We start from the raw sequence: 26,978 nt of genomic DNA on the forward strand, positions 1-26,978 counted from the left end.
TGCCCTTTAACTGGTTTTCTGGGGGAAGGAATGAGCATATGTGCTCTGGTAGTGTGCTGAGAGAGCCGCAGCACCATCAAGAGCTGACGCTGCAGAACGCTTCCATCATTTATTTAAAGTGGTCTGAAAAGTCTTTTGAAAGCATATTCCATTCTCAGAGCTCCAGCTGTGAAGATACTTATCACAGTACACACTATACATGTTCCTTTGGTCAACTGCTTCCCACATATCCTTGGAACCATTCCTGCTCCTCTTCAGTGTTTACAGCCTTGAGATTTTTGCAGATTGTTCTCACATCCATTAAGCTACAAAACACAGAAGCAGGCAAGGAAAACACTGAGCTGACCTTGCAGAGCTGCCTGTGGCCTCTGGAATGACACAAAACCCACACAGAGACAGTGGAGTCAAAAAGTTAAAGGGAAAGAAGGGCAGGGAAACAACAATTTAGATAACTGTGAACTACACGCTGAAAAGAGCCTTGTAGGACAAAGTCATGAATTTCCTGGGTCTGGGGAAAGAGCAGAGAGAATCCGTGATCAAGTCAAGAACCAGGACTAGAGGTTATGAATAAGGCATTCTTTTTGATGCAAACACAGCAGCCAAACACCAGACCAATTGGATTATTAAGTTTTATAGCCTTGCTTGCTCACCCATACTAGATATACACACACATCTCAAACTAAATATGTTAATAAAGCACAGTAACAAATTTCTGTAAAACAGAATTTTTCTGAGCACTTTCATGGGAAATTTTAAGACTAAAGCTTTACTGCCCTTTCAGTCCTTGCAAGCCTCAGTGGCAGAGACCCTGTACATGGGAAAACTCTGGACACAGTTTCTTTTCTGCAGCATAAAATCCTAACACAGCTAGGGCTGGAAAGGTCTCAGAAGTCAGCTACACTATTCTCCTGTCCAGAGCAGGACCAACAATACCCACATAGTCCATGGGAAAGATTTGCCTCATTCCCACTGAAAATCCCTGGTGCTGGATATTCCCCAAGCCCAAGGCAATCTCTTCCTGTCCTTCCCCTCTTTGACATCTGGGTGTCTTTGTTAACATCTAATCTGGTTCTGGGCTGCAATTCATAAATGTCTATTGTTCTTTTATTAATCAAGAACAGTGCAGATCCCTCTTTTCCTCGCTGCAGCACCTTTAATAAATGTGAGCACTGTGAATCTCCAGGACAGCACAATCCAGGGGGACACTGACAGGAAATACTGATGCCACCTGCTTGTGTGCTGAGAGAACGTGTTTGGGGACAGGCAGAAAGAAACTTGATTCAGCAAAAATTCTGCTGCTGTTGAATTTTGTATTTCTCCAAACATGGGGGGATGGCAGAAAATTCCACAGCACAAACAGACCAAGCACTCATCAGACCTCCCAAAACACTCAGAATAAAACTTAGCAGAAAAAACCTGAACCAAGCATTAAAAAAGAATTTATCAACAGGGACACTGGTGATTCCTTTTGTGGGTTTTTCCTGTGTTGAGAAAATAGGAGTTTTTGAAATGCCAAGTAAGGGGCAGGACTGTGCTTTGGGGAGAAGGTGGGGTTTGTGTGTGTTTGTTAGGGACTCATTCTCCAGGATCTGCAGAGCCTGTGAGATCTAGAAGACTCCATACATCGATCCTGCAGTCTCCAGGCATGCAGCTGTCTTGGAATTCCTGTGCCAGGGAGTCTGTTAAGAAAGCTGACAGTAATTTTAATAAGAAGGTACCAAGCCCTTGGTAGTGTGCGTTTGTTCCTCCTCACCTTCAGCAGCCTGGGTGTGTGATGTGGATGTGGGTCAGGCTGGAGCAGGGCTTGATTTCACTGTATACAGCCCTTTCATATAATTTGCTGAGTTTCTGCCCCCTATTTAATAACCCATGTAATTAAGAAATGTACAGAAAGAGGAGCCCCTTGGGTTTAAAATTAGCAAGAACTGACTGCTTTGTTCAGCTGAAACCCAGCAATAAGCAACTATGAGGGGAGACCTTTGTGTGGGAACACTCAGAGGAGCAGAGGGTATAATTCTTTAAAAGCAAAACATTAAGAGTACTCGGGAGGAAAAAAAAGGAATAATAAAAAAAAATTCATCAGGGCTAAAACAAGAGGCCTTCAAAGTCAGTTTTGTGCTGCTCTGAGCTGAATGCCAGCATGATAACTCCTGGCACAGTCCCTCTCTATCGCAGAAACAAATCTCTTCCCAAAGAGAACCAGTGCAAGATAGTCACTCTAACATCATAATATTCAAATCCAATCAATATTTTAATAAATTTGCCTAATCTTTGAGCATTGCTGAAACCCTGCAGGGCCAGAGGAATATTTTCTCTAAGAAACAAGGGCACTTGACTATCAGATTTTTCAAGTGTTCTATGATTTTTTTAATTGTTGTGTTCATTCTAAAACTCCTGTTAGTTTTATTTTTCTGCCTTAGACCTGGATGCATTTTTAATTCCTCTTTCTCTAAATGTAAGATGGAATAGTCTTACATTATAAGGTTGAACCCCACTTGTTGTAATCTGGAAGATGATGGCCCCATTTTCACACTGATCTTGTTTTAAATTAGATATGCAGAGCCCCAGCAAGATCTTCACCATGATTTTCATTCCCACTAAGCCACATGGAGACTTCAGGCTCAGAACAAAGGAAATGGAATACAAAAATTAGCTTATTAAAATATCTACATCCTTCCACATCTAAACATGCTGGTAATTTCCAGCCACATTTCAACCTGTAAAACTTATAATTTTATAATTAGGCCCCTCAGACAGGTTAGGGTTAAGCCACTTTAGGGAGTGAGGCAGGAGGCCCATCTGTGCAGAGATGACTTGCCCCTCAATAGGATAATTAAAATCAGAATAGGAGGCGTCATGATACACAGCATTTTCCCACTCCATTTCTCCTCCCTCTCTCTGAAGAGTGTTCCAATTATACATTGAAAAAATGGGGCAATGTCAACTATGAATTTCTGGACTGTTTCCTACTTTCTTTACATTTCTTTAACCCTGTTTTCTCCAACACACACTATCCTGACTGCCCATATTTTTTTTTGCCATTTTCATTCCCACGTTCAAATCTTACTGCCTTTCCATCTTTCCTCCTAATTGCAAAGGCATGACAATCTCACTCACTTCTGCTCAACAGGCCATGTACAGTTAATTTTTCCCCAACCCTCTTTGTTTGTTTACCTTTGGAGGCAGACATCCTCTCCAGCTCACAGCACCTCATGCACACACAGATATTCTACAGCCTCACTGCTCCTCTGCCTTGCTCAGTGCCATCCTGCCTTTGTGCCTCTCCCACATTTCACACAGATCTTCCACTGTGTTTTCACCACCCTCTGCCCTGGCTTTTGCATCTCTCTGGTGTCAGTCAGCCCTCATGTCAAACAGCCCAGCAGGAGCACAGCAGGGCAAGGAGGAGCCCTACTCCAAAAGGCTGGTGCTGCCCGAAGTGCAGGACCCATTCCAGCCAGGGACTACTCTTCCTAACCAGGCCTCAGGACAGAGGCAGCAGTGAGGACTGCACTTGGGATGTGACAATCTGCCTGTGCCAGACATGAATTTTGTGGATGGAAGGGATTTACAACCCTGAGAAGGCTGCACATGCAGGATGCAGTACCTGGAGATGCAGAAGTTAAAAGAGAAGAAAGGATGTAAAATAAAGGAGAGATAGAGGCACGAGTGCAAGCTTCTGCTACCAAGAGGTGGATCCCATAGGAAGAGTCTGGAACTGTTGGAAGAGGGAATGGAGAAAATGCAGCTGGCTCAGTCAGCCCCTGGAGCCAGAGGGGAGCAGGAAGCAGAACAGCCCAAAATGAGCTGCTGTGGGTGCTAAGGAGAGTCAATGCAGGGCTGGACTTGTGCAACAGGTACAGGATGCATTTTTGGAGAAGAAAACCTCATCCCTTGCTTTTACTGTGGATTCATTCCCAATTCTGCTACACAGGCTCAGGGGTTTCAGCAGCATCTGTGTCGCTGTTAGAGCCGACACGACACAAAGCAGATCCATAAGAAACTTTGTCCAAGCCTTTATTGTGCCTGTACACAGCATTTTTATCCCCTTCCGACCCCATAGTGCACCCCATCTCATCGGCCACCACCACACCACCCCTCAAGTCCATTGGTGGAAGCACTGTTTTGAGAAACTATCCCCAAAAATCCAAAATACAGATAGATCTTGTTTTTCCATGGTGTTTTTCACAGCACAGATGTTCTTTGTTTTCCTCTACCTTTATCTTCTTTCTCTTCTTCTCACAGACACACAGGAATCCTGCTGGCTTCTTCTTTCTGTCAACTCTTCCGTCTGACCCTCAGCCCGCTGTGGGCCCTCTCCACACATCTGCTCTTTCCTGCTCCCTGTCTGTACCAACAGGACCTGGGGGTTCAAGGTCACACCTCATCTCCTGGATGGGGTTTTAAAGAGCACACCATCCACTGCAAGGAGCCAAAGTCCCTGAGAGAATGAGGAAAGCACCAGAGCTGGCTGTGGGCCAGAGCCTTGTGCTGGCAGCAGTTCAGTGACACACCAGAGACTGAGCTGGAGTTGGTACCACGTGCTTTGTGCCAAGGGCCACCACACAGCTGCCTCTGGGGTCTGAGGCCACTTTTCTTAACAGGATTACATTCATGACACAGGAGTGATACAACTCCAGCAATACAAGCTCTTGATGTGAACCCCATCCATCCCATGGAAACTTTTGTTATTACTACTATTTTTGATGGTTGATGCAGCAGCTCTTGACAGCAGTGATTATGACAACTTTAAACACATGCAAAACCACTAAAACTTTCCCTGAGTGTCCTCCACATCCCACATCCACCTGAGGGGTGATTCCTTCAGGGAAGCTTGGTTCTCTTCAGTTGCCTCCAATGAGGTGCATGGCCTTTCCTGTTCTAGCAGCAGGCATCCCAAACACTGACCTTTGCTGGTCACTTGCTGAACACTAACACCCACTTTGTGTCTGAGTATGATCTGTATGTTAGGCTGAACAGAGGTTTTCACTTCTTAGCTGGTTTGTACGGGTTCCAGCAGTTTCTCCTCTGAAGCTGGCAAGAACTCTCATGGTGTTAGTAAAGCTTCAGTTCTACTGTGAAATGAAAATTGACATTTCAGCACAACACTAAATTCCAACAATTAAGCTTAAATTAAAGTTCTAGTGTATTCCCTAGAACTAAGGTTTTCAAAACATAAAGGGAAGCAATATTATGCTAAATACCAATTCTGTCCTCTCTCATGCAATAATCAGTTTGCAATCATGCCATTCATTCTAATGGCTTTGCATACATTTCTTGCTAGAACTGTCACATAAAAGGCTTACACTAGGAACCCAGCAAGTTGGCTATTTCCCTCCAATTCAAAGGTATTCATAAACACTGGTATTAACTGAAAAGCATTTGCAAGCACACAGAGCTCAGCAGCAAGGCTGGAACAGCAAAATTGAGAAGTTAGGAAGTGCCATCAACATCACCCTGTAACTTGAACTGTCCATTGCATCTCTACACAGATAAATCATAAACTTCACAATTGTGCTACTTCACCATATTTTCCCTGCCCTAGTGCAGCAGGCAATGCTCACTCGATATTTTGTTTTCTCATCACTGCTCAATGCATGGCAAATATCTCATTTATTTCTCTCTATTTTAACCTTATTCTGCAGAGAATTATTCTGGAGCCTTCCACTGTGCCTGTGAGGACAGTATTTAGCACCCACCATCGAAACTTTGAGTCTGTGTTGCTAAAATTTTGGGGGAAATCTGTCAGCCAGAAACCCCTGTCATTAATGGAAAGCATCCCGTGACTTTAATAGCAGGCAGTGAACTCTTGAATCACAAGTTTGCACTTTTTCACACTCAGGGACCTCAATATCTCAAGGGATACCTACACTTTAAAGACAACCAATTCCTACTGTAGTTCTGCACTGATTCAACACCGCACAGATCAGGACAAATGAAACACTCATCTCTCCTACAAGAACCCATGACCATGCTTTTAGGCTTCAAAGAGAACCAGAAACTGCCACACAAGTGTCTGTGCACATGGAGGAATGTGAGAGAGCAGAACAAAAGGTGGGACCAGAGGAGGAGGAGGGTAGGGGGGACACAGAGGGCCTGCACATGCTGTAAGCCACAGGTTTCTCCTGCAGAGCAGCCCTGCGTGCCTGGCTGGGAAGGGCCCAGCAGCCCAGGAACCTCCTCTGCTCTTCTCCATCTTTTAGTTTTAGACTGCTAAAATGTCCTCTGCAAACTGAACACGACAGCAGAGAACAAAGCAGCTCCCAGAGCACTCCCAGGGTCTTAGCAAACACCCCAACAGCAAATGCCCAAACAGCAGGCCTACTGAAAAAGCAGAATAAAATAAAATGGTCAAATTCAGCTCTCTCTCAGCACAGTTTCCTTGGCTGGAAAACTGCTTAACTGCCTTTTTTTTTTTTTTTTTTCCCTACACAGGTTAAATCCCTTCTGCTTTATCCTAAGTTACATTCCAACCTTCCACAGTCACAGTCTGCTCCCAGGCTCTTAGAGAGCTTTAGAGCTTGGCATGTCAAAACACTCATTGTGTTTGGGTTTCTAGAGGCTGAGGATAACCCTAAAACTGAGGCCAGGCACTACAAGATGACTTTTACAATGACTTTTCATTGCACAATCTGCTGCAGGAAACCAAGGATAAATAATTGGATGTCTCTTCCATCAGAGCATGGATGTGAGTGAATCCATCTGTTCATCTGCATGGTCAAGGTACCAAATAAAACTGAGCTGCTAACCTATCATTAACACAACTGTCAGGATCTTTAAAGAACAACAGAAAAAATGTATTGAAAATGTTAATATCTTGTTTTAACTGCTCTGGCCACGAACAGGAAATTTGCTGAATAGGGGCACACAAAAGAAGTTTTTGAAGCAAAAGAAAGGCTTCTGAAAATACAGATCATTTGTATATGTATCAAACAGAAGAGACTTCTCTGTACTTCAGCATAAAATGTTAAAAGCTCTAGAAAAAGTCTCTAAAAAGCTTTGGAGACTCCTGTGGTTACACATATTCCAACAGGACTAATTTGATCCTCTTTTTGGAAAGGATATTAATCCATTTTGGGAACAATCTTTGTAGTAGAAGGTGTGGAAATGCATCCAGTCAGCTACTTCATATGATAGCTGGGAGAGCATACAGAGAGGATGTTTTTACAATAAATATTGGGAACAGAGAGTTAATTGTTTTCTATGCTGCAAAGGAAGGACCTTAAAACTGAATTCCATAAGCAGCAAGGATAATGGACAGAAATCTTGCACTGATTACAGCTGCTCTGGATCAACTTCGCAAAATTCACAGCATTCAGAGGGCCAGAAATGGGCTTTATCAGACAAACCTAGATTGAGGCATCTCTGTTTAGACAGCTTCACCCAGTCCTGTGCAAACACAAAGAACAGCAGGAGACAGAGCCCAAGGTGCAGCCCTGCTCTGCAGTTTGTGTCCCTGACCTGCTGGGAAGGGGCAGAGCTGTTGCGAGTTTTTTTTTCTTGCTGTCTGCCTTGGGGCTAAAGGTCACACCATTTGTTTCTCTTAAGGCTCCACACTTATTCTGAGCTTTTGGTTCCCTTCTGTTCATTTTTCTGGACCTGGAGCTGCTGGAGAGAGTCCAGAGGAGGCTCCAGGATGAGCAAAGGGATGGAGCAGCTCTGCTGGGAGGAAAGGCTGCCACAGCTGGGATGGTTCAGCCTGGAGAGGAGAAGCTTTGGGCTGAGCTCAGGGTGGCCTTGCAGGGCCTGAAGGAGCTGCAGGAAAGATGGAGAGAGACAATTGCCAAGGGCTGGAGGGACAGGACACAAGGAATGGCTCCCAGTGCCAGAGGACAGGGAGAGATGGGATATTGGGCAGGAATTGTTCCCTGGCAGGGTGGGCAGGCCCTGGCACAGGGTGCCCAGAGCAGCTGGGGCTGCCCCTGGATCCCTGGCAGTGCCCAAGGCCAGCTTGGACATTGGGGCTGGAGCAGCCTGGGACAGTGGGAGGTGTCCCTGCCATGGCAGGGGTGGCACTGGATGGGCTTTCAAGTCAATTCCAGCCCAAACCATTCTGTGATTCACACAGCAGTTGTGTGCTACCTTTGTTCTGTTTGAGGGTGGCTAAAGCCTTGATTTCCCATTTGATTTCCCGAAAGTTGGGCAGTTCAGCACCACTCTGGACTGACTATTCACAGCACCTTTCAGGATATACTTTACAGTGGTTAAACATACATGAATATAACAGTAGCATGTGATGTTGTTTGAAGCATATCCTGTCTTTTGGTTAATACATGCAGTTTGTTTATAAATATCATCTATAAATATTGCTTCCTCTTTCCACATCTTCCTAGCACACACCACTGTTTCCATGTGGTGATGAATTCTACTGCAGGCAACGTTGTAAGAAAGGAATTTTCTACATTACAGCACAGCATTATACAAAGGCTACTTTATGCTGCAAAGGGCCAGCTAAAGAATAGACCTCCAGATTTGCATTCCCTTGACCAGTGAATCTCAAAAGACAGCGTTGCTCAAACTTGAAACCCTTTGTCTTCAGTGAAATTTTGTGAAAGCTTTTGCTTTTACATGGTGCACATCCCTCTGTTCCTCTGAATTAATCTTGCAGTCTTTCTGATGAAGATCACAGACAGAAGTCTCAGATGATGCATCAGTTTGCTCTCAGAGAGATTAAAAGAGCTGCAGAGCAGGGATGTGAGAACAGTGCTTCTGGAACAAAGCAGCAAAGAAAGGAAAACACCTCCAGAGTGAAAATTAGAAGAGAAATGACATTGCAAGGGACAAATTGGAAATAATTACACAGAAAACAAAAGGCCCAAGAAAGCAGAGATGTGTTTCTAGCATGAAGCTGTGATGATACAAACCACAGCAAAGGCAGATCACGTATGTCAGGGTTCACCATCCGTCAGTGCCAGCCTCCCTTTGCCTGGATCATTTTCCTTGCAAAGCACTCATTTCATCTGATGGTTTAAGTACTTTTCTCTTCCTGTTGTTAGCTGCCTCTTCAAAAGCTCTCAGCATTTCATTGCCATGTCTGTCTGGAGATATTCCATTGTGCTGCAGCAGGGTTCTCTAGGAACCAGCAACACATGTGCTTTCCTCTTTTTTCTTCTCTTTTTTTTCCCTTTCTCACTGAGGAAGGCCCTGAAGCCATGTTCTCATTAAATCTTTATGGCTTTTTAAAATAAGAAGCTATTGTCCCATATACCTCCTTAATTATGCACCAATCAAAAAGCTTGAAAGAACAGCTTTGCCTGAGACAAGCAGGAGCAATGGAAAGAGAAGAAACCTAAGGAATGACTGCTTCAGCTCTTTTGCTGTAAAACAGGAACCTGCGTAGGCACAAGGATGGCTTGGCACAGGAAAGGGACTAAAGGCTCCCAAGGGAAAAACGTTCTATCTAAGATTGTATTTTTGTCAGATTTATATTCTTATTTAGAGGGTGTATATGTGATAATTTACTGCCTTAAGTAGTCTTCATGGTGCTCATAAACCAAACAAACACTCAAAACAGACATTTGGAAAACTCTTCAACTTCAAGTGTCCACGCTGAGGCACCTGGAGCTCGAGCATTAGGAGTAAGTGACTTTAGAAATAAAGCAGTTTATTACTTTAGCAATACCTAACTAGCCAGGTTCAGGCATGGAATATTTAATGAGCTAAAATATAGCACATGTGACCTGTGTAAATTGCTTTGGCCTCAGTGACAGCAAGGCCAAAGCCAAGAGAATAAATTTATAAAGTAATACCAATGGTATGATCTGGAATTTCTGTGTCTAATTCCAAATTAAGTTTGTGTTGATTCATACATGGAATTTGGAAGTAACATTACAGTTTCAAACAAATGTTCTTAAAGAGGCTTTTAGACAAATTGCAGAAATCTCTAGAAGAAAAGTTATTTTTACCACAGAAGCAGTAAATGCTGTAATGTGGTGATAGTTCTGACATCATGAGTCCATCCCCTAGGTCAGTGCTCCACGGCCTGAGAAAGATCAGGGAAAAACCCCTCATCCTGTTTTCCTTCTGTGTGGAACTGCTAGTGAGAGTTCAGGCTGAGGTTTCTCCAGCTGAAGCCTAGTTGGAGGTTTGGAATTAGGGGATTTTTCACCCCCAGCCTGTGAGCCTACAGCAGGATATGAGCAGTGCTGGTACAGCCAGGTCCGTGCAGGTCCTGGGGCTCCAGCACTCCACAGGAGCTCTCAGGAATGCCACCGGTGTTCCTTGCAGCTGCATCCTAATGTTGCAAAATCCCACCCTGGGACACGAAGCAAAGATTCTCCAGAGATTAAATGCTTTTCTAAACCTAGATGATATTGGAAATAAATTGACATAATTATTCAAAGCTACTTTTTCACTAAACTACCAGCATTTACACTGAAATGAACAGCCTTTTTTGTGCATTTTTACCTGTTTAAACAGGGAAGGGTTAGCCCTGAGTGCAGCAGTGCTGGACACAGACACTTGTGAAGAGTTCCCACACAGAGGAGAGGGGGTGAGACCGAGCCCAGCAGCCCTGGCTGTGTGACCAGGCTGAGCTCTGCCCCATCCCTCCCCAGCCCTGCAGCTCCTTCAGCAGCAGCAGTGACAGATGTTCTGCACGGGTAATCCCTCATCCCCCTAATCCCAGCAGAGGGTGAGGATTGATGGGCACCAGGCACTCAGGAATAAAGAACGTGGAAATGCGTAAGTTGGGGCTGGAACAAACAGTATTGAATAAACATATTAATAACAATACGGGCTTTGGAGTGAGATTAGCTGCTGACACAAATATCATTTATTCACACTACAGGGAGTGATTCCAGAGAAACAACATGAAAGTGCACAGACAAGTACTGCTAAATCAAAAAAGGCTTTGTATAAAGCAACAACAAAAAAACAAAACAAAAAAAAACCCCAAAAAAAGAATATGACAAGAAAAGTGATGATGTTTCCTCTTTTTTCAAGTGCATAACAAAAAAAAATATTAAACAGCTGTAGCAGCTACAGGTGCAAAGGAAAAAATAGGGGGATCAAATCAATGTTTTTCTTCAAAACTTCACAACTTCCAAGTGTGGGACCTGAACAGAGGAGGGAACTGTGTGGTTGTACACCCTGACATAGCTCATCACTAAAATCAGGCACCATTTCATTCTGTGGCATGGAATTGCCTCTTTAGAAATGTCACCACAGAAACAGAGTGTCTAGCTTCCATTTTCTGTAGGTGAATCCATCATGTTCACATCTCAACACTTGCTTAAAATGCTCTAAATTTGTCATCTGCTGTTCCACTAAACACAGTTGATTCTAAGTCAAGGCCTCAGTTACAGATGGAAGCATCAGGCAGGTCTGATTTTTGCAAGTTTGGCCCCTAAAAATTAAATTATCCAAAGGGGTCTGGTCATCTCAAATCTGCTTCACTGACCTGTAATTCATACAGGTGATTTTATCTGAGACTTCTGCCATAGGCTGAGCAGAAAAGAACACAGTGATCTCTGGGAGGAGTGGAACATAGAGCTGGGAGGTGGCTGGTGCCACAGGAGTGGGACACACGTGAGGGATGCAGAGGACAGCATGGGCAGAAGGCTCTGGGAAGCACCAGGGATTTCTGCCTGGAATGAAAGGGACAGATGGGTTATCCTGGCCCCAGGGATTAACCATTGTTCAGGTAACCATTCAGAAACATCAACCCCAGAACTGCACCTTCAAATGTAAAATGTGCTCTGGTGCACTAGCAAGGAGGAAAGCAGCAGCTGGACGTGCATAGCTTGAAAGGCAGGAAGAATAGGAGGGAAAAAGTAATTATGATTTTTTTTTTTTCACTTTCTGTCCCTAATTTTGCTTTAACCAGGCATCTGCTGTGTAACACAGTTTTCACATGCAACAGATACAGAATTCCATGGATTTAAAAGAACTCGTGTAGGGTTTCAGTGTCAGGAGCAAAGCCTTTCACTGATTTCATCAAAGCCTAGTCTGTGAGTGAAGCCTAACCACTGACTCCATCAAAATGACACATAAAGTTCTTAATTGCTTTATAGTCCTTCAACCTTATCTTTCTTCCATTGTTTTCCAAGCCAAAAAAATAAGGAGACAGAAAGAACACAGGGTAAAATACCAAGTCCTCTATCCTTGGCACACCTTCTGCTCTGACAAGTCAGGAAGATGATTGAAAGCCAGTGAAATTTCCCAGATTTAACTGAATATTTCATGTATTCAGCACAATGAAAAGACTTTTTGTTCTTCAGTGGTCTCACAAGGAATAATGAAAGTGAGCTCTGGTTAACAGTGTTTGTATCCTGAACAAACAGAGTTAAGTAAACTCTTTCTCTGACAAACTTAACCACAAGTCAATTGGAATCTTTTTTCCATCTCAAGAAATGGGCTTTTTTTCAATTTATCATGAAAATGCATTCTGGTGGACATATAGGACACAAAATCTGAGTTTTCATGAATAATTATGGTCAAATTAAGACTGACAACGATTTCCAAGATGAACCTGATACATTTTTAAGAGGGCTGTCAGTCCTAACTGATATAGTTGCTTTCAGGGAGTCAAAAAACACTTGGGAGACCAGACCTTCACTTTATCCTCTGTCCACAGGCATCCTCAATGAATTTGGCTCAGCATTTCCTACCTCTGCACTGAAAAAATGGGAGTAAAAGTCCTATTCAGTCTCAGGGGTATTACAGGAAGAAGTATGTGGAAAATGAACCAGACTCTCAGCTATCAGGGATGAAGGCTGCACATCTGGCACTTAAAAAGTTCTCCCATCCCTCAGAACATGTACCTGTGAGGAGAACAAGAGTGACGTTTCCTCAGTTTCTGAGAGCAACATAGTTCTCATCCTACAAACAAACCCGAATTCCCTTTCAGTGGGGGTGGCATGAGTTGCCTTCTGCTGTGCCCATCACAGCCAGCCCCTGTGGAATCCTCATCACACTCACTGGGAGTTCCACATGCCAAATTCTGTCAGAAAAGGAAAGCCCCTTAAAACACCCACCATATCTGGGAGGAAGAGAGAGCAGTCTACTTCCAGAGGAGAAAAAAGCTGAAAGGCAGCAGTAAAATCTCTACTGAAGTGCAGTTAGTGGAGGGTGTAGAAGTGGGCTCTGCTGCAGGGTGAACCAGGATGGTGGCACTTTCCTTGTCAGAAGCCACAACACAAGGTGTGAAGGTTCTGAACTCAGCGATGGGACAAATGCTGATGCAATTCCAGCTGCACCCAGCTCCTTGCACTCCCTGTGTGTGCCCTCCATCTCTGCTGCCTGCCCACTTCTGCCTCCCAGAGCAGCAGGAGAAACCCAGGAGGTTCCCAGTACCCGTGGAGTTTATGAAGTGCCACCATGTGTTGCTGTTTGGGATTGAGTTCCAGCTATCCTGGAAGGAACAGAGCAAATATGGCAGTGCCATGGGGAGGGAGGGCTGCTTCCACAGCTTAGGTATTTCCCTAAGATTTGCATTCCAAACAGGCCACAGAACTTACCCAAAAATCACTCGGTGTTCTGACAGCAGCAGTGAATAAACATTCAATGGAAAAGGAGCTGAGTGCTTTTATGGGAGAGCTCAGAGCTCAGGTCAAAGAATGGCAAAACTCTTCTGGTGTGTGGGTTGAACCCTCCCTGTTCCCATCATCACTGCTCTGCTGCCTACTGAACACAAGGAGAAAATCAAATTGTGTCCCTACCTGGCTGTGATGGTGTTTTCTTCCAGGTGCTGCCTTTCTCTACAGCTCTGCACCGGCCCTGAGCAGAGGTTGTGGGCACAGCAGCACAAAACAAGTCTGGGATGCTGGATTAGTTTACACCTCTAAACACAGAGTTTCCATGTTAGTTTTTAAAAATTATTCCCTCTGAAATTTTATTATAATAAAATTATTTATGACCTTCCTTTACCATCCACACTTTAAACTTCTAAACTTTGAAACCAAGCAGAAGCACAAAGCCCCTAAATGAGCCCAGAACTTCCCATGGCTACATTGTCAAGCATGATCCTTATGGAAGCACCTAAAAGTAAACCTTAAAATCTAATTTTCTCCCCTTATTTGTTAAGCAGCAACACTAATGATTTGATTGTGAAACATTTATGCATATGAATGAGCTTTTACATAAGGCCTAACTTCAGTTAAAAAGCAAACCCAATTTTAAAACAAGCGCAACCCAAACCCAGCTTCCAGAACCAAAAAGAGGAAAAAACTCTGTGGCAAGTGGGACAGTAACAGTGCAACTGGTACCAGCTCTTAAACAGCTGTAAATTACTGCTGTAACTGAATGAATTATTTTAGAAACCACAAGGAAATATGCATTATCTGCCAAAGGAAAGATAAACAAGGCTGAGGCAAAGTCAGGAGTTCAGAGGTTACTGAGAAAAGGTGTTTGAAAGAAATTGGTTCCAGGGAAGGACAGGGGCAGGAGAAAAGGGCAAGCAACCAGGGAAGGTCAGGGCTGGAACAACACAGGCATAGGCAGGGCTAGAAACAGCTGAAAAATGCTCTGAGAAAGTGTCCAAGAGCTACAAGAAGTTCTTCTGCAAACAAAGATCAGTAATGTGGTTTCTTCTCCACTGAAATAAATCAACAGGACATGAGCCTGGTCCTCATCTCATCCAGTGACACTGACATTTATTTTAGAGGAAAGAGATAATTCCTGATCCATAGTTCTGCATTTCAAAAATCAGGTTTCAATTTGTGCATAGTGTTGCAAGACTTCTGATCCCATTCATAACCTGCATTCTCTGATTTCCTTACGAAGGTCTGGTAGAAGCAGTTCATTGCTTGGCTTCTAATTAACAATTGTAAACCAATGCCTGGATATTTTTTTTTTTTAAACGAACAAATCAGAAGTCAAATGTTTGAAATTGTAGTTCTCAATACTTAATGAGGCCAAATTAATAGCACATGTATAATTTCATTTAAAGTATTTAACTTTCTACATCTTTAGAGAGAATTAAGAGTTCTGTTACATTTCAGATGAAGTCATTCCAACCAGCAGCCAATACAAGGTGACTTGATAAATACTAAGCATTTTCTACTCTCACCTCTGATTTGACCCCTCTATCCGCTCCATGCTGCAGCTTTCAGTTTTCCCATCTTTCCTTCACAAGTGGCCATCAGTGCAAATATCTGTGAAATTACCTATTTACCCCATACAATTAACCAGGTATAGCTGTGCTCCTGCTGAAGATCAAATCACCCACAACTTCTATTTATTTCTTTGTAACCCAACTCTGTTTACAAAACTTTTTTTTTTTTATTTTTAATTTCCCAGCAGAGCAAGCTTTGGCAATCTCCTTCTCAGCAGCAAAAATAAACCCTTTGGGCTCCAGCTACTGCTGTATTGCCTTCCAATTTGCCTCTGTGTATCAGCAGAGATGTGACCCTCAGCCAAACTCAGATTTGTGGCCCCAGCCCAGTGAGTTCTCACCTGGCTGCCTGGAGCTCAGCACTCCCACTGGAGAGAGAAGCAGCAATGAATTTCCTTTGTTTATTCACATTTTTCTCCAAGTCCATCACAGCGTTGGTCGATCAGTTCTGATCAATGCTGAGGTGTCAGTTTAGATGTAAACCCTTTAAAAAGCTGCATTTTGGGGCTTAACAATAATCAGGAGGTCTCCAACCAACATATTTATTGAGCTTGAAAGCATCACCCTCAGACCAAATGTGTTTGACCCTTCATAGACATCACTGCAGCAGAACCTTAAGCAGTGTTTTGCACTGGCATACTCCTAAATATCCTAACTCCAGAGGTAATTTCATTGTAATTCAGCTTTCAGTGCCTTCCTGCTTCCTTGTGTGCTACAGGTTAGGCTGCTGTGCAAACTATAGGGACTCTAGAAACCACCCTTTTCCCCCAAAGAAAACCCAAGCAGTGTTTTCATACAGCTCTTCAGGGCACACCTGCAAAACTTTATTTCCTTTAATGTTCTCTAGAGACATTAATTAATCAATTATCAGGTCATGAGCCCAGAGAACATTACAAAAGGGTTTTCCAGGTGCAGGGTTTTAGCTGCTCTCTGTGCTTTCAGCACGGGGCTGCGCTGACACCGCTCTGCCCCAGGAGAACACATTTGGTTCTGTTTAGGTGAAAATGTCATAAGCAGCATTGTAGCCTTTCTGAATATTGATTCTTGGAAAACAAGTCTTAAAGGTTCACTCTTCTACTTCTTTCAAGGGGAAATCACAGATATTGAAGGCTGCAAAGATGGAGGTATGGCTGGAGCATCTCTAGTGAGGAGACACTGAGGGGGCTGGGCCTGTTAAACTGGAGAAGGTTGAGAGGAGACCCAATCAATGCACACAAATATCTGAAGATGATGGGGCCAGACACTTCTCAGTGGTACCCAGCTACAGGATAAGGAGCAAGGGGCACAAAGGGGAACACAGGATGTTCCATCTGAATGTGAGGAAAAGCTTCTTTGAGGGTGACAGAGACTGGAGCAGATTGCCCAGAGAGATTGTGGAGCCCCTTCTCACAAACACTCAAAACCCACCTGTGTCACCTGCCTGGGGGTGACCCTACCTGGGCAGGGGCTGGACCAGATGCTCACCAGAGGCCCCTTCCAACCTCAACAATTCCTTGATATTCATCTGGTACAATACAGACTCACTGATATGAAAACAGTAAAAAAGACACTTCAGGCGACCCCTCAGAACTTCCTCTAGGATCTCCTTTGCATCACACCAGCATTAAACAGGGCTTGGCCACGCAGCAATGCAAAAACTCTCCTCACAACAAGCCCTAAGTGTATCCCATCCTGGAAAGCATGCAGAGCAAATTAGCCATCTAAAAGCTCCCATTTTGGCATGGGGAGGTAAGATGTTACACTGATTTCCCAAGTGTCTGAAAAGTAGATCAAGTAGAACTAAAATGAAATTGTCAACCTGGAAAACTATGATTTTCACCGAGATAATCTTTATGCTTTGGAAATAAATATTGCAGAGGATTTCCAGTCCAGCCCAACTCTGATGTGCAATATCCCTTTATCAAGTCTTCCCTCTCACCACACACTCACTTCTGCCCTTTTTCTGAAGATTGTTGCAATCAGCCCCTGGCATGGTACTCATGAGGGTCTGGTGAGGATTGGGGATTACAAGATTTATGGTGGGTTAACCCATGAATTGATACAGAATGTTTTGCTTCTGACTCTGTCTAAACTTGATCCTTCCCTATACACTTTATCCTAATTAAAAGCATTTTCCATTGATGTTCATCACAAGTCACAGCAAGAGCCCAGTCCAAAATGCATGTGCTTTCTCCCATGTGCTCTATGTTCCTTTGCTCCACATGGTACAAGAGGTACAAAATGCTGGAGAGTTCTGTAAAACAACCCTGATCTGTGGAAACAACGCAAAAAGGACATGGAACTGTTGGAGCAAGTCCAGAGGAGGCCATGGAGGTGCTGAGTGGATTGGAGCACCTCCCCTGTGGAGCCAGGCTGGGAGAGCTGGGGCTGCTGAGCCTGGAGAGGAGAAGGTTGTGTGGAGACCCCAGAGCTCCTCCCAGGGTCTGCAGGGACCCCAGAGAGAGACAATTCCTCAGGAACTGCAGTGACAGGACACAGGGAATGGGTTCAAACTAAATTCAGGTCAGATATTGGGCAGGAATTGTTCCCTGGCAGGGTGGGCAGGCCCTGGCACAGGGTGCCCAGAGCAGCTGGGGCTGCCCCTGGATCCCTGGCAGTGCCCAAGGCCAGCTTGGACATTGGGGCTGGAGCTGCCTGGGACAGTGGGAGGTGTCCCTGCCATGGCAGGGGTGGCACAGGGGTGGATGTGATTTTAGGGTCCTTTCCAAACCCTTCTGTGATCCTTAACTCCATAAGAAAAACCTTCTGGAAAGTTCTCTGTTTGAAGAAATGCAGAGTTCACACCCTGCTCTGTCAGGCAGCAGCTGCTCTCCTGACCACAGAACGCACATGGTGTTACAGGCCACAGAGATGGGCTGTGTGAAAAGCTGCTGGGCTGCCTGCAGAGCAACAGAGGAGCTGCCCCTTATGCTCTGGGGTTTGCTCATCTCTGAGATCCAAGTGTTTCCTTCCCTCTGCTGTACCACTCACAGCACTGGAAAAGTGGGAATACCTCTTCACATCCCATGATACAATGACATATGACCAATGCAGTGTCCTGGAATTTGTGCAGCTGTAAAACATGAAACACATCACTTATGGATTCTCACTTCTCCACTTCTCTCCTGGTACTTGCAACTTGGGAGGTGCCTTTGGTCCCTGAGCAGCACACGAAAATAGCATTGCACTTTCAGAATGAATGACTGCGGCATCATTTCATTGAGAGCTAAGGGGCTGACATTCCTAAAAATACAACTTTGGTGCTAAACAGACATCTGGCATCATAAGCTGAAAGCAAACATTGTTTTAAAAGAAAAGTAAGCTTTTAAGTTGGAGCTAAAGTGGAAACTCTCCCTCCTTAATTCTACAGTGTCTCTCCACACTCCACTTCTCCCGGGACTTCTCACTAATGCTAATTACTGATGTTCCAGGTTACTGGAGCATTTCCTTGTCTCCCATTCTGCCACAAGAGGGAAGGACAGTCTGAATCACAGAGTTAAGAGAGAAGACAGGGAAATAAACCAACTCTTTATTTCAACTTTTTTCCTTCCTCTCCAGAACACATGCACATGCTGATGTAAAGCCTGCAATGGTTTGTTCCATCCATTTACATGATATTCCAACAGCAGGAAAACGCTTCACAGCATTGGAGCCCATCTGCAGGGCAATTTCCAAAGGGGCTGCTCACAGAACAAAGGAATTTCCAGTCGGACCTGTTGCTTTTATCCTCTCTGAATTCTTGGCAAGCTACTTCGTAAAAAGGTTTGGTTGTTGGGGTTTTTGTTTTTTTCATATTTCACTGTGTGAAATCCTTTCCTCTTGCTGCAGAGATCACCCTCCTGCCAACTGAATGTTACAGAGGATGGTTCTGGTGGCCCCAGTCCTGAACTTGGTGCCCGCTCTGCCAAGGCAAAGCACATGAGAGCCTTTTCAACTTTTTTCCTCCTCTCTGCAGGTCAGACTGTGGCCACATCTCTGCTCCATCTTGCTGAATATGGCTTGACCCCAAAGTCAAAATCAGGATTCAGACTTGTGAAACCCAGAAACAATCAAGATGGTCACTGAAACACATGGGGAAGAAAGGAGCTGGGCAGCATTTTCAGTATCATTTTCATATTTTTATACTTTGCTACAATTTCCCACCTGCAGTGCTCTTGAGTCCACACTGAAATAAGAGCTGCAGGGAACTGAGGACCTTCAGCTCCCAAAAATCAGAAGATGAAAAAAATCAGCTTCCTTTCTTCACAGGCCTCCAAATGCTGTGTCAGAAAAAGCTGACAGGAGAAGCTGAGGAGACTGGATGGGGATGAAGCTGTAAGAGATGCTGAGAAATCAGAGGGTTTACTATGGAATGTAGTACAGCAGCCAAGCTCCATGGCACTGGTTCAGGAAAGCAATTAAAAACATTCCTAACTGCCTCCCTCTTCAGGAAACATCTTAATAAGGTACTTCTCTTTAAAAAATATATTGTATGCTGGGATGTATATGTCCTGAACTGGGGACTGCATCTGGAGATAAGATCCATGTGGAAAAATGGGTCTCACCCAAGCTCCAGAGAACTAAAAGTTCTTTTGGGGAGTCAAATATAAAATAAAATTAGCTAACATTTTTATACTCCTGGCCAAGGAATTTTAGACCCATGATATATTGAACACTTCCAAGGATCCAGGGGCAGCCACAGCTGCTCTGGGCACCCTGTGCCAGGGCCTCCTCACCCTCCCAGGGAACAGTTTCCTCCTAATATCCAACCTAAACCTGTTCTCTGTCAGTGTGAAGCCATTCCCCCTTGTCCTGGCACTCCAGGCTCCCGTAAATACCCTCTCTCCATCTTTCTTTGAGGCACCTTTACAGGAATGCAGAGGTCCCTTCCCTCTACCTGGAACAGGCTGCAGCTCCATCGTTCCAGGTCTTAATGTGACTACATTTGTAAATGATATGACAGCTCCTAGGCATTTTCACAAAGTTCTAAAACTTACAGAAAGCTACAAATTAATCAACGTACCACCATCTGAAGGGTCATTTTTACAGGGCACTGGGATTTCTGCCAGTCCCTGAGGCACCAGCATTATTTCTGCCTGGCCTGGGTATGGGCACAACTCAGCACAAACTTTCCCACAGACACCAAACTGAGGAGTAAAGGATCATCCAGAGAGAGGCCCCCCTGCACCAAGAACTTGTGAGGATGGGGAGAAAAGCAGGGGGAACTGGGAGACACAGGGCACCCCACAAACATCAGGGTTTAGCTTGAGGCTGGATGAGATCTCCCAGCAGGTGTTCTCTGGTGGCATGAGGTGCAACAGGCCCACTGAGGTGGCTGTTCTCTCTCTCTGTCTGATTTTATTCCTGCTGGCCCACAGTCCCTCTTCTTTATCTCATAAATCTTCCATCACTTCCAGTACCAGCAGAAGCACAGAGAATTCATCATGAGAAATGGCATAACAATGCTGAGATGGGTTATCAGCACATTCCCTCTGAAAATGAGGGTGTGAAGCAGCAAGGAAAGCAACAGCTCTTTAAGAGGTCTAAGAACTTCAGTTGCACTAAAAGAAAATGAGAATAAGGAATCCAGGCTCTTTCGAAAGACCTCCAACCGTTATTTTCAGCTGTATAAAGGAAAACATCTCGTAGAAGTAGCTTATCTACAGCACTGTAGCTAAACCAGTGTCTAAATTGCCATTATTCAACATCCTTTGATAACTGGAGATTTTGGGAAAAGATAATCCTGCTCCTTCAAACATAAACATTGTTCCTCCCTTTAATATGATGTATATAAAAATATAAGATCAGGCCTGAATAGGCAGGACATGTGAAAGCCATTCAAGAATTTGCAGAGACTTTTGCTGTCTGTGTGGGTGGGGTGGGATATTTCAGCCTAAGTGTGTTTTGAAATACATCAAAAAGAGAGGAAAAAAGCAAAAAAAGAAAAAACTGAGAACAACTGCAGTTCAGTCAACAGAAACAGACAATGGAAGAAGATCAGCTAAAATTCCAAATCTCTTGAGAGGATTGTAAAAGTTTCTGTTTCATCAAAAATTTTCAGCATGTTCACAAGATCCAGAAGAGTACAACAAAAATAACAAACATTAAATTTATGGTGGGATATTGCTTTTAACTGTAAAATAGAACTTCCAAGCTGTCTTCTGCTCTGCCACATCATCAGAGGAACAAAAGGAAGAAATCAGAAGTCAAAATGAGGAAGAAGCTGTCCCGAGCCTGCAGCCTGAGCATTGCAAGAGATGGATGTGGGGTGGGCATGAAATCAAGCTGCAGAAGAATAATGGGAGTGGATTTTAGTCTGGATTTAAACACTGAGAAAAGAAATGGGGGGAAAAGAGGGGAAAAATAAAAAGAGGAAAGGATTTTGAAAGAAAGGGAAGGCAACAGTTAGATAATGACTGAGCTGGGGCATTCCTGTACAAAAGTGTAAAAGCAACAATCACCTTTCATGTATTTATAAAGTAAGCAACAGAAAATCCAGCCAGACCAGTCCCAGAGCTGCACAAGGGAATCTTCAGAGGGCTGCATGTTTTCCCACATTCTTCAGGGCAATGAACACATTTCCTGTTAAGAAAGGCAAAAGCAAATCAGTCCGTTTATCTAAGGGAGTGCACCCATCTTATCACAGTGTCTGAGCAGATCAAAGCCTCCTCACACTCCCAGCACTGCCACCAAAAGTGGTGAATGTCTGAAGAAACTCCTCATTCCCTTAAGTAAATTAAACAGTCAAAAAAGAGTGAAAGCATCAGTGCCTTCAGCAAAGCTTTGCTGCAGTGCTGGCAGTGGATCAGGGGGTTCTCCTGCCATGTGAGGAGGATAACACACCACAGAGTCAGCTCTGAGCCTGCATCTCCTGCCTAAACCTTTGTGACACATTGTGCCAAAAAATGTGTGCTGAGGCAGAGAAATAATAAAATACCCAGTCCTGCTTGTCACTGGGCTTTCCACTCTTTTCTAATGGACTGCATCCTGCTTGACAACTTTCAACTGAAAGGGATTCCATGGTGTTTATTTTCCACATACAATTCCTATTTATATATATAAATGTTTTCAAAATGGTCTGGATTTTCAAGTGGTCCTAGGAGTGTCAAAGTCAATTTTTAGAATGAAATACAGACTTCTCAGTCATGAGAGCACTTCCTAAAACGTTACTCTGACTGTAACACTAGCTAAAAAGAATTCTTTAACTGCAATTTGAATAAAACCCCAAAATGCCCACAGAACTCACCCCTAGTTTATCCAATTAGTGGCATGTTTGAGAAATTAAAGCAGTTATCAACATTATAAAATACTCCTAACAAACAACCAGCTGGGAGCTTTGACTCCATGGGATATGTGTGGATGGTTCACCCTGACTCCTGTACAAAAGTATTCCTTCAGCTATAGTTAATTAACTTCTGGTTCTTTGAAAACTGCAGACACCAGGATTAAACCTGCAAAGTCCCAGGCATCTTCTACTCCCAGTGCAGCCAGGACAGAGTCCCAGAGAGCCATTAGATAAACTTGAAGTAATCTTATATAATTAATGGAAAAATCCTGTAACTTTTGGATAGCAGGTGTGTTTATGAAAAAGATCTCATCATCACCCAGAAGCCAATTGAGAGCTTAAAAGTGCCACAATCTGCAGTAACATTCCTTCCGGAATTCCTGTGTGCTGAAATTCCAGCCAGGGAATGAGATGGAGGTATGTCTTTATGTCTCTTAAATTGCCATTTGATTAAAAGTCAGCAGCTGTATCATCTGAAACAATACAGTGCTCATGCTGGGAAGTAAAAATGCAAACTGCACTTTATTAAACCAGTTAGAAGCTGTTAAACTGCAGAATGCTGCTGGCACACCTTTTAGAGCAGATACTAAAATGTGCATCATGTGGGCACCTTAAATGAGTCACTTTTAAAAAGATTTATTTTTCAATCATTCCCTAAACAATAATAAATCAAAAACAACTCAGGCCTTCACCCCACTGAGATAAAGTAAATGCAAATGCTGTTTTCAAAGTTAATTGGCTCTGAAACACTTAAGTCTTGGAAAATAGTTTTGAGTGGCAGAACTTTTGCAAAACATATATTTTTCTATATTCATCATCTTAGCATTTGCAGCTCCTGAAGCATAGAAATATTTTAATAAGTTAACACAGCTCCATGCAAACGCTGGAAAATGTATTATCCCTGATGCGAAATCAGGTTAATATTTGTCCTTATTCTAGCAGTGAAATAAGACAGAGGCAGGACTGAAAGTGAAAGGTAAGCGATGTAAGTGTGGCTGGAGACACAGACGAGGGCTCTGATCTGCTGCAGTGGCTGCAGCGGGCCATCCTGCACGCTGGCAAAGCACCGGCCGATATGCACCTCTGAAGCAGAGTTTGGAGCGCTTTTTGTTCCCATCCAGCCCGACTAGTGCTGAACGTGATCCAGAACGTGTGGAATGTGGAATATCCCGGCAGTGCTTCGGAGCAGGTGCTGCTGGTGGGAGCATCCTTGTCCCGGGATGAGCCCGCTCGGTTCCCCAGGACTCGCGGGTGCCACCGAGGCCTGGGCCGGCCCCGGGAGGGTGACCCGGCCTGAGGGCCCCGCGCTGGAATGGCGTGCCCGGGGCTCGGCTGGCTCGGAGGCAGGGCTGGGCCTGGGAGGGTGACACGCTGGGAAGGTGACACCCCTGGGAGGGTGACACCCCTGGGAAGGTGACAACCCTGGGAGGGTGACAACCCTGGGAGGGTGACACGCTGGGAAGGTGACACCCCTGGGAGGGTGACCCGCTGGGAGGGTGACACCCATGGGAGGGTGACACCCCTGGGAGGGTGACCCGCTGGGAGGGTGACACCCCTGGGAGGGTGACACCCCTGGGAGGGTGACACGCTGGGAAGGTGACACCCCTGGGAGGGTGACACCTCTGGGAAGGTGACACCCCTGGGAGGGTGAGCCTCTGGGAGGGTGATCCGCTGGGAGGGTGACACCCCTGGGAGGGTGACCCGGCCCGGGCCGGCCCTGAGGGCCCCGTGCAGCTTCCCGGCGCCCGGAGAACCGTGCCCGGGGCCGGGGAACGGGAGAGCCCCGCAGTCCGCCGAGTGCCGGGGACAGTCCGGACAGTTCTGTGCTTCGTGCCCGGCCGGTGGCCCCTGCAGGACAACGGGCTCGGCCGGCTCGGTGTCCCCGGCCGGGCCGGGCTGGGGCACCGCAGCTCCCTGCCTGCATCCCTCCATCCATCCCCGCACGCTCTCCTGCTCTCCTTGCTCCCTGCCATGCCCAGCCACAGGCTGCTCCCGGCAAAAGGCGAGAGCATTGTAATCAAATGACATCTCCAAACACAGAGCCCATTTTTTTCCCCGAGGCCCCTGGCTATCTAGTTTCATTACATGTCTCAGGAGGGGGCATCGCTCCCTGACAACTAACATCTGGCCCAGGAGACCTCCTAATTTAAAACAACAAACTAATTATTGTCACCTACTTTTTTCTGTAACTTTTATCTTTATTTATTTTTTTCCTGGAAGAAATATGTCAGCATATTTTTCATTTGAACTGCGAATGCTCTGGGGTTTCTCCCCCTTAAGTACTCTTTAACTTTCTTCCAAGGAGGGGAAATCCGTATTTTATCAATCAGCTTCAATTACCTTCTGTATTTCACTCTGCGGTGTTGAATTATGAGTTGGAAGAATGTCTTGATTAAAGACCTTACAAACATCCAGATATCAGAACCACCAATCTTCCTGCCCACATGACTTGCTGTACGGAACGCTGAGCTGACATTAGGGGAGACTTTGTTTATTGCAATTCCTTTTTAAAGTTGGAACTCTCGGTCTCTTTGCTAGAATATTGATAGAAGGAATAAGGAGCTAGAGGCATTTATTTAAAAAAAAAAAAAAGTGACTTTTTTTTCTCATTTTTATTTCTTTTCCTTCCAGAGTGCTGTTGGAGATCTAGAGGCCAGGCTGATGTTTTTTTCTGGGCAAGGAAGAGCTACAGGGGCTTTATTCTATGGAACAAACAGTACATTCATGGCTCAGACATGAAAAGTTGCCACCAATTTTCCATGGCTCTTTGGCAACTTATTTACTAAAATTTGTTCTTCAATTTTCCTACCTTTAAACAGAGGCTAGTAGTGCTAAATTTACTGCTTGCAGTGTTCTTCAATGCTTTCAAAGATGAACACTTTTAGAAAAAAATCAGCATTTTTTATTACTGCTAGTAAAAAATTCCCTTAGTCCACACAACAAATATTACAAAGATTTACCATAGAGTTATGTCTGAGAAGATGATTCTTTTTTCTTCAGGTTTGATGGGGAAAAGATCAGTATAGCCAGGATGAAACAGTAGAAAGTGAAATCACAGCCCATTTTAAATTAATATAAGTTTTACATTTATATCCATGATGTTAGGATTTTATTTTTGACCTATTATAGAGCTACAATCCCAAGTCAATTCAGTTTCTAGGACGTCTTGGACACAACAGCACCTTATGCCCTTTGGTTATTGGGTACATACTGTCTACAAAGAAAATCTCCAAAATAGTTTAGCAGCTTGAGAGACTCTTTCCTCAGGAATCATCCATCCAACCCACAAACCACCAGATGGACACAGCTTTGGATTACCCCAAGAAAATACTTTGATCAAAATGCAAAATTTGCCTTTTTAAAGAAAGGGAAAATCCTTTTTCAAAATAAGCAAACAAAACCAACCAACCAAAAACAATCCCAAAACAAAATTGCCTTTTAATATGAGACTAATGACCATCAATCATAAGTTCTACAAGAAAGAAGGAATGTTTTTTCTCCATGAAAATAAAGTATAGATGTCATTATTGATAACAAAAATGGGCCAGTTAGGAAAAGGACAGGGAGAGGAGAGGAAAATGAAATATTTGGTTTCTAAACTTAGAGGGGACAGAAAAGTGAGGCTGCTCCAAGTCTTTCTGCCCCTCCCTATTGTCACCTGAGCCCCTCCTGCCCAGCCCCAGGGCCATGGCACAAGCCAGTCTGGGGGCAGCTGGGGCCACCAGGCAGCCACCACCAGGTTCATTAGCACTGATTGATTTATTTATCGTCACATTCCAAAGTTCCTGCACTTTGATGCAGACCAGAGCTGCTTCCAAAGGCAAATGCTTGGAGGGAGACAGGAGCAGTAAATAGCCCCAGCCCAGCCTGGTGAGGCCCAGGGAAGGCTGATAAAATGTTCATCAGGAAGCAGTTGTGTTTTACTGCACACACTAATTCCATAACACAGAGCAGGCTTCTGGCCTCTGGATTTTTACAATTCAGAGCACGATGCTTTCAGTAGACGGAGGTGATGCTTCCAAAGCTACACTTTTCATCTGAATGGGTTGTTCTAAATAAAAGTAAGTAAATTTAAAAAAATCCCTTTTGTTTACCTCCATACTTTCACTGCAGGAACAATCCATGACTAAACTCTCTCTTTAAGAACCCTGGAGTTTATTGAAAGAGCATGAGCTCTTTGATTGTGCTTTGCAGGAGAGCAATAAAGGGCTCATTTAAGTTTAAACTGGCTATAGAAGTCCTTAAAATTATTAATATTATCCTTCTTTATGAAGAACAATTTTATCAGCACGTTTTTATCCTGGTATCAGGAGACATTACTGCAGATGATTTTACATTCCTCGGTGAGACTGTTTTCAGTCCCTCTTGCTGACAGCACAGGACTGAATTACCCACTGCAGCCTGGCTCTCCCTCCCCATTTCTGCAGCCCTTCAGGAGAACTGGCTGCGTAAAGAAGCCAGGATGGGGGGGTGTGTGGGGGGGAATTTTGGCAGAACACTCCATCAATCACTGGGGCCAGGCTGAGGGGGTGGTTTACAGCAAAATAGTTTTGAATATGATGAGGGAGATAAAGAATGTTATTTTAGGCCCAGGAACTTCAGCTGGGGGGGATTCAGCAAGAATCAGGGGCTGTCCACATGGAAGCCAGATGACAGCAATTTAGCCCAGGCTTTCAGACT

The 26,978-nt window shown here is 44.3% G+C and overlaps 1 protein-coding gene and 1 long non-coding RNA gene across 8 annotated transcripts; one reads left to right on the forward strand and one right to left on the reverse strand.

The window, feature by feature from the left end:
* Positions 1-3,994: 3,994 nt before the first annotated feature.
* On the reverse strand, positions 3,995-24,934 carry LOC111934845 (uncharacterized). 7 transcript variants are annotated; one of them, XM_086848284.1, is made up of 5 exons: positions 23,380-24,934; positions 21,475-21,595; positions 13,662-13,783; positions 7,600-7,755; positions 3,995-5,075 (listed from the first exon to the last, which is right to left on the reverse strand). In XM_086848284.1, the coding sequence occupies exons 1-2, from the start codon at positions 24,308-24,310 to the stop codon at positions 21,546-21,548; spliced, it is 981 nt and encodes a 326-aa protein (XP_086704410.1). In that variant the 5' UTR covers positions 24,311-24,934; the 3' UTR covers positions 3,995-5,075; positions 7,600-7,755; positions 13,662-13,783; positions 21,475-21,545. The 7 variants fall into 7 exon arrangements, 5 of the variants coding, with proteins under 5 accessions (XP_086704410.1, XP_086704409.1, XP_086704408.1 ...); XM_086848283.1 differs by lacking the exon at positions 7,600-7,755; XR_002867439.2 differs by lacking the exons at positions 3,995-5,075; positions 7,600-7,755; positions 21,475-21,595; positions 23,380-24,934 and adding exons at positions 10,752-12,764; positions 15,011-15,107; positions 15,397-15,893.
* Positions 23,420-26,378, forward strand: LOC111934846 (uncharacterized). The gene is made up of 2 exons (XR_002867442.2): positions 23,420-23,487; positions 24,930-26,378. It is a non-coding gene; the product is annotated as an uncharacterized LOC111934846 (long non-coding RNA).
* The last annotated feature ends 600 nt before the right edge of the window (positions 26,379-26,978 follow it).

The sequence above is a fragment of the Cyanistes caeruleus genome, chromosome 12 (genome assembly GCF_971803275.1).
Source record: "Cyanistes caeruleus chromosome 12, bCyaCae1.hap1.1, whole genome shotgun sequence".
In the NCBI taxonomy this organism is placed as follows: domain Eukaryota; kingdom Metazoa; phylum Chordata; class Aves; order Passeriformes; family Paridae; genus Cyanistes; species Cyanistes caeruleus.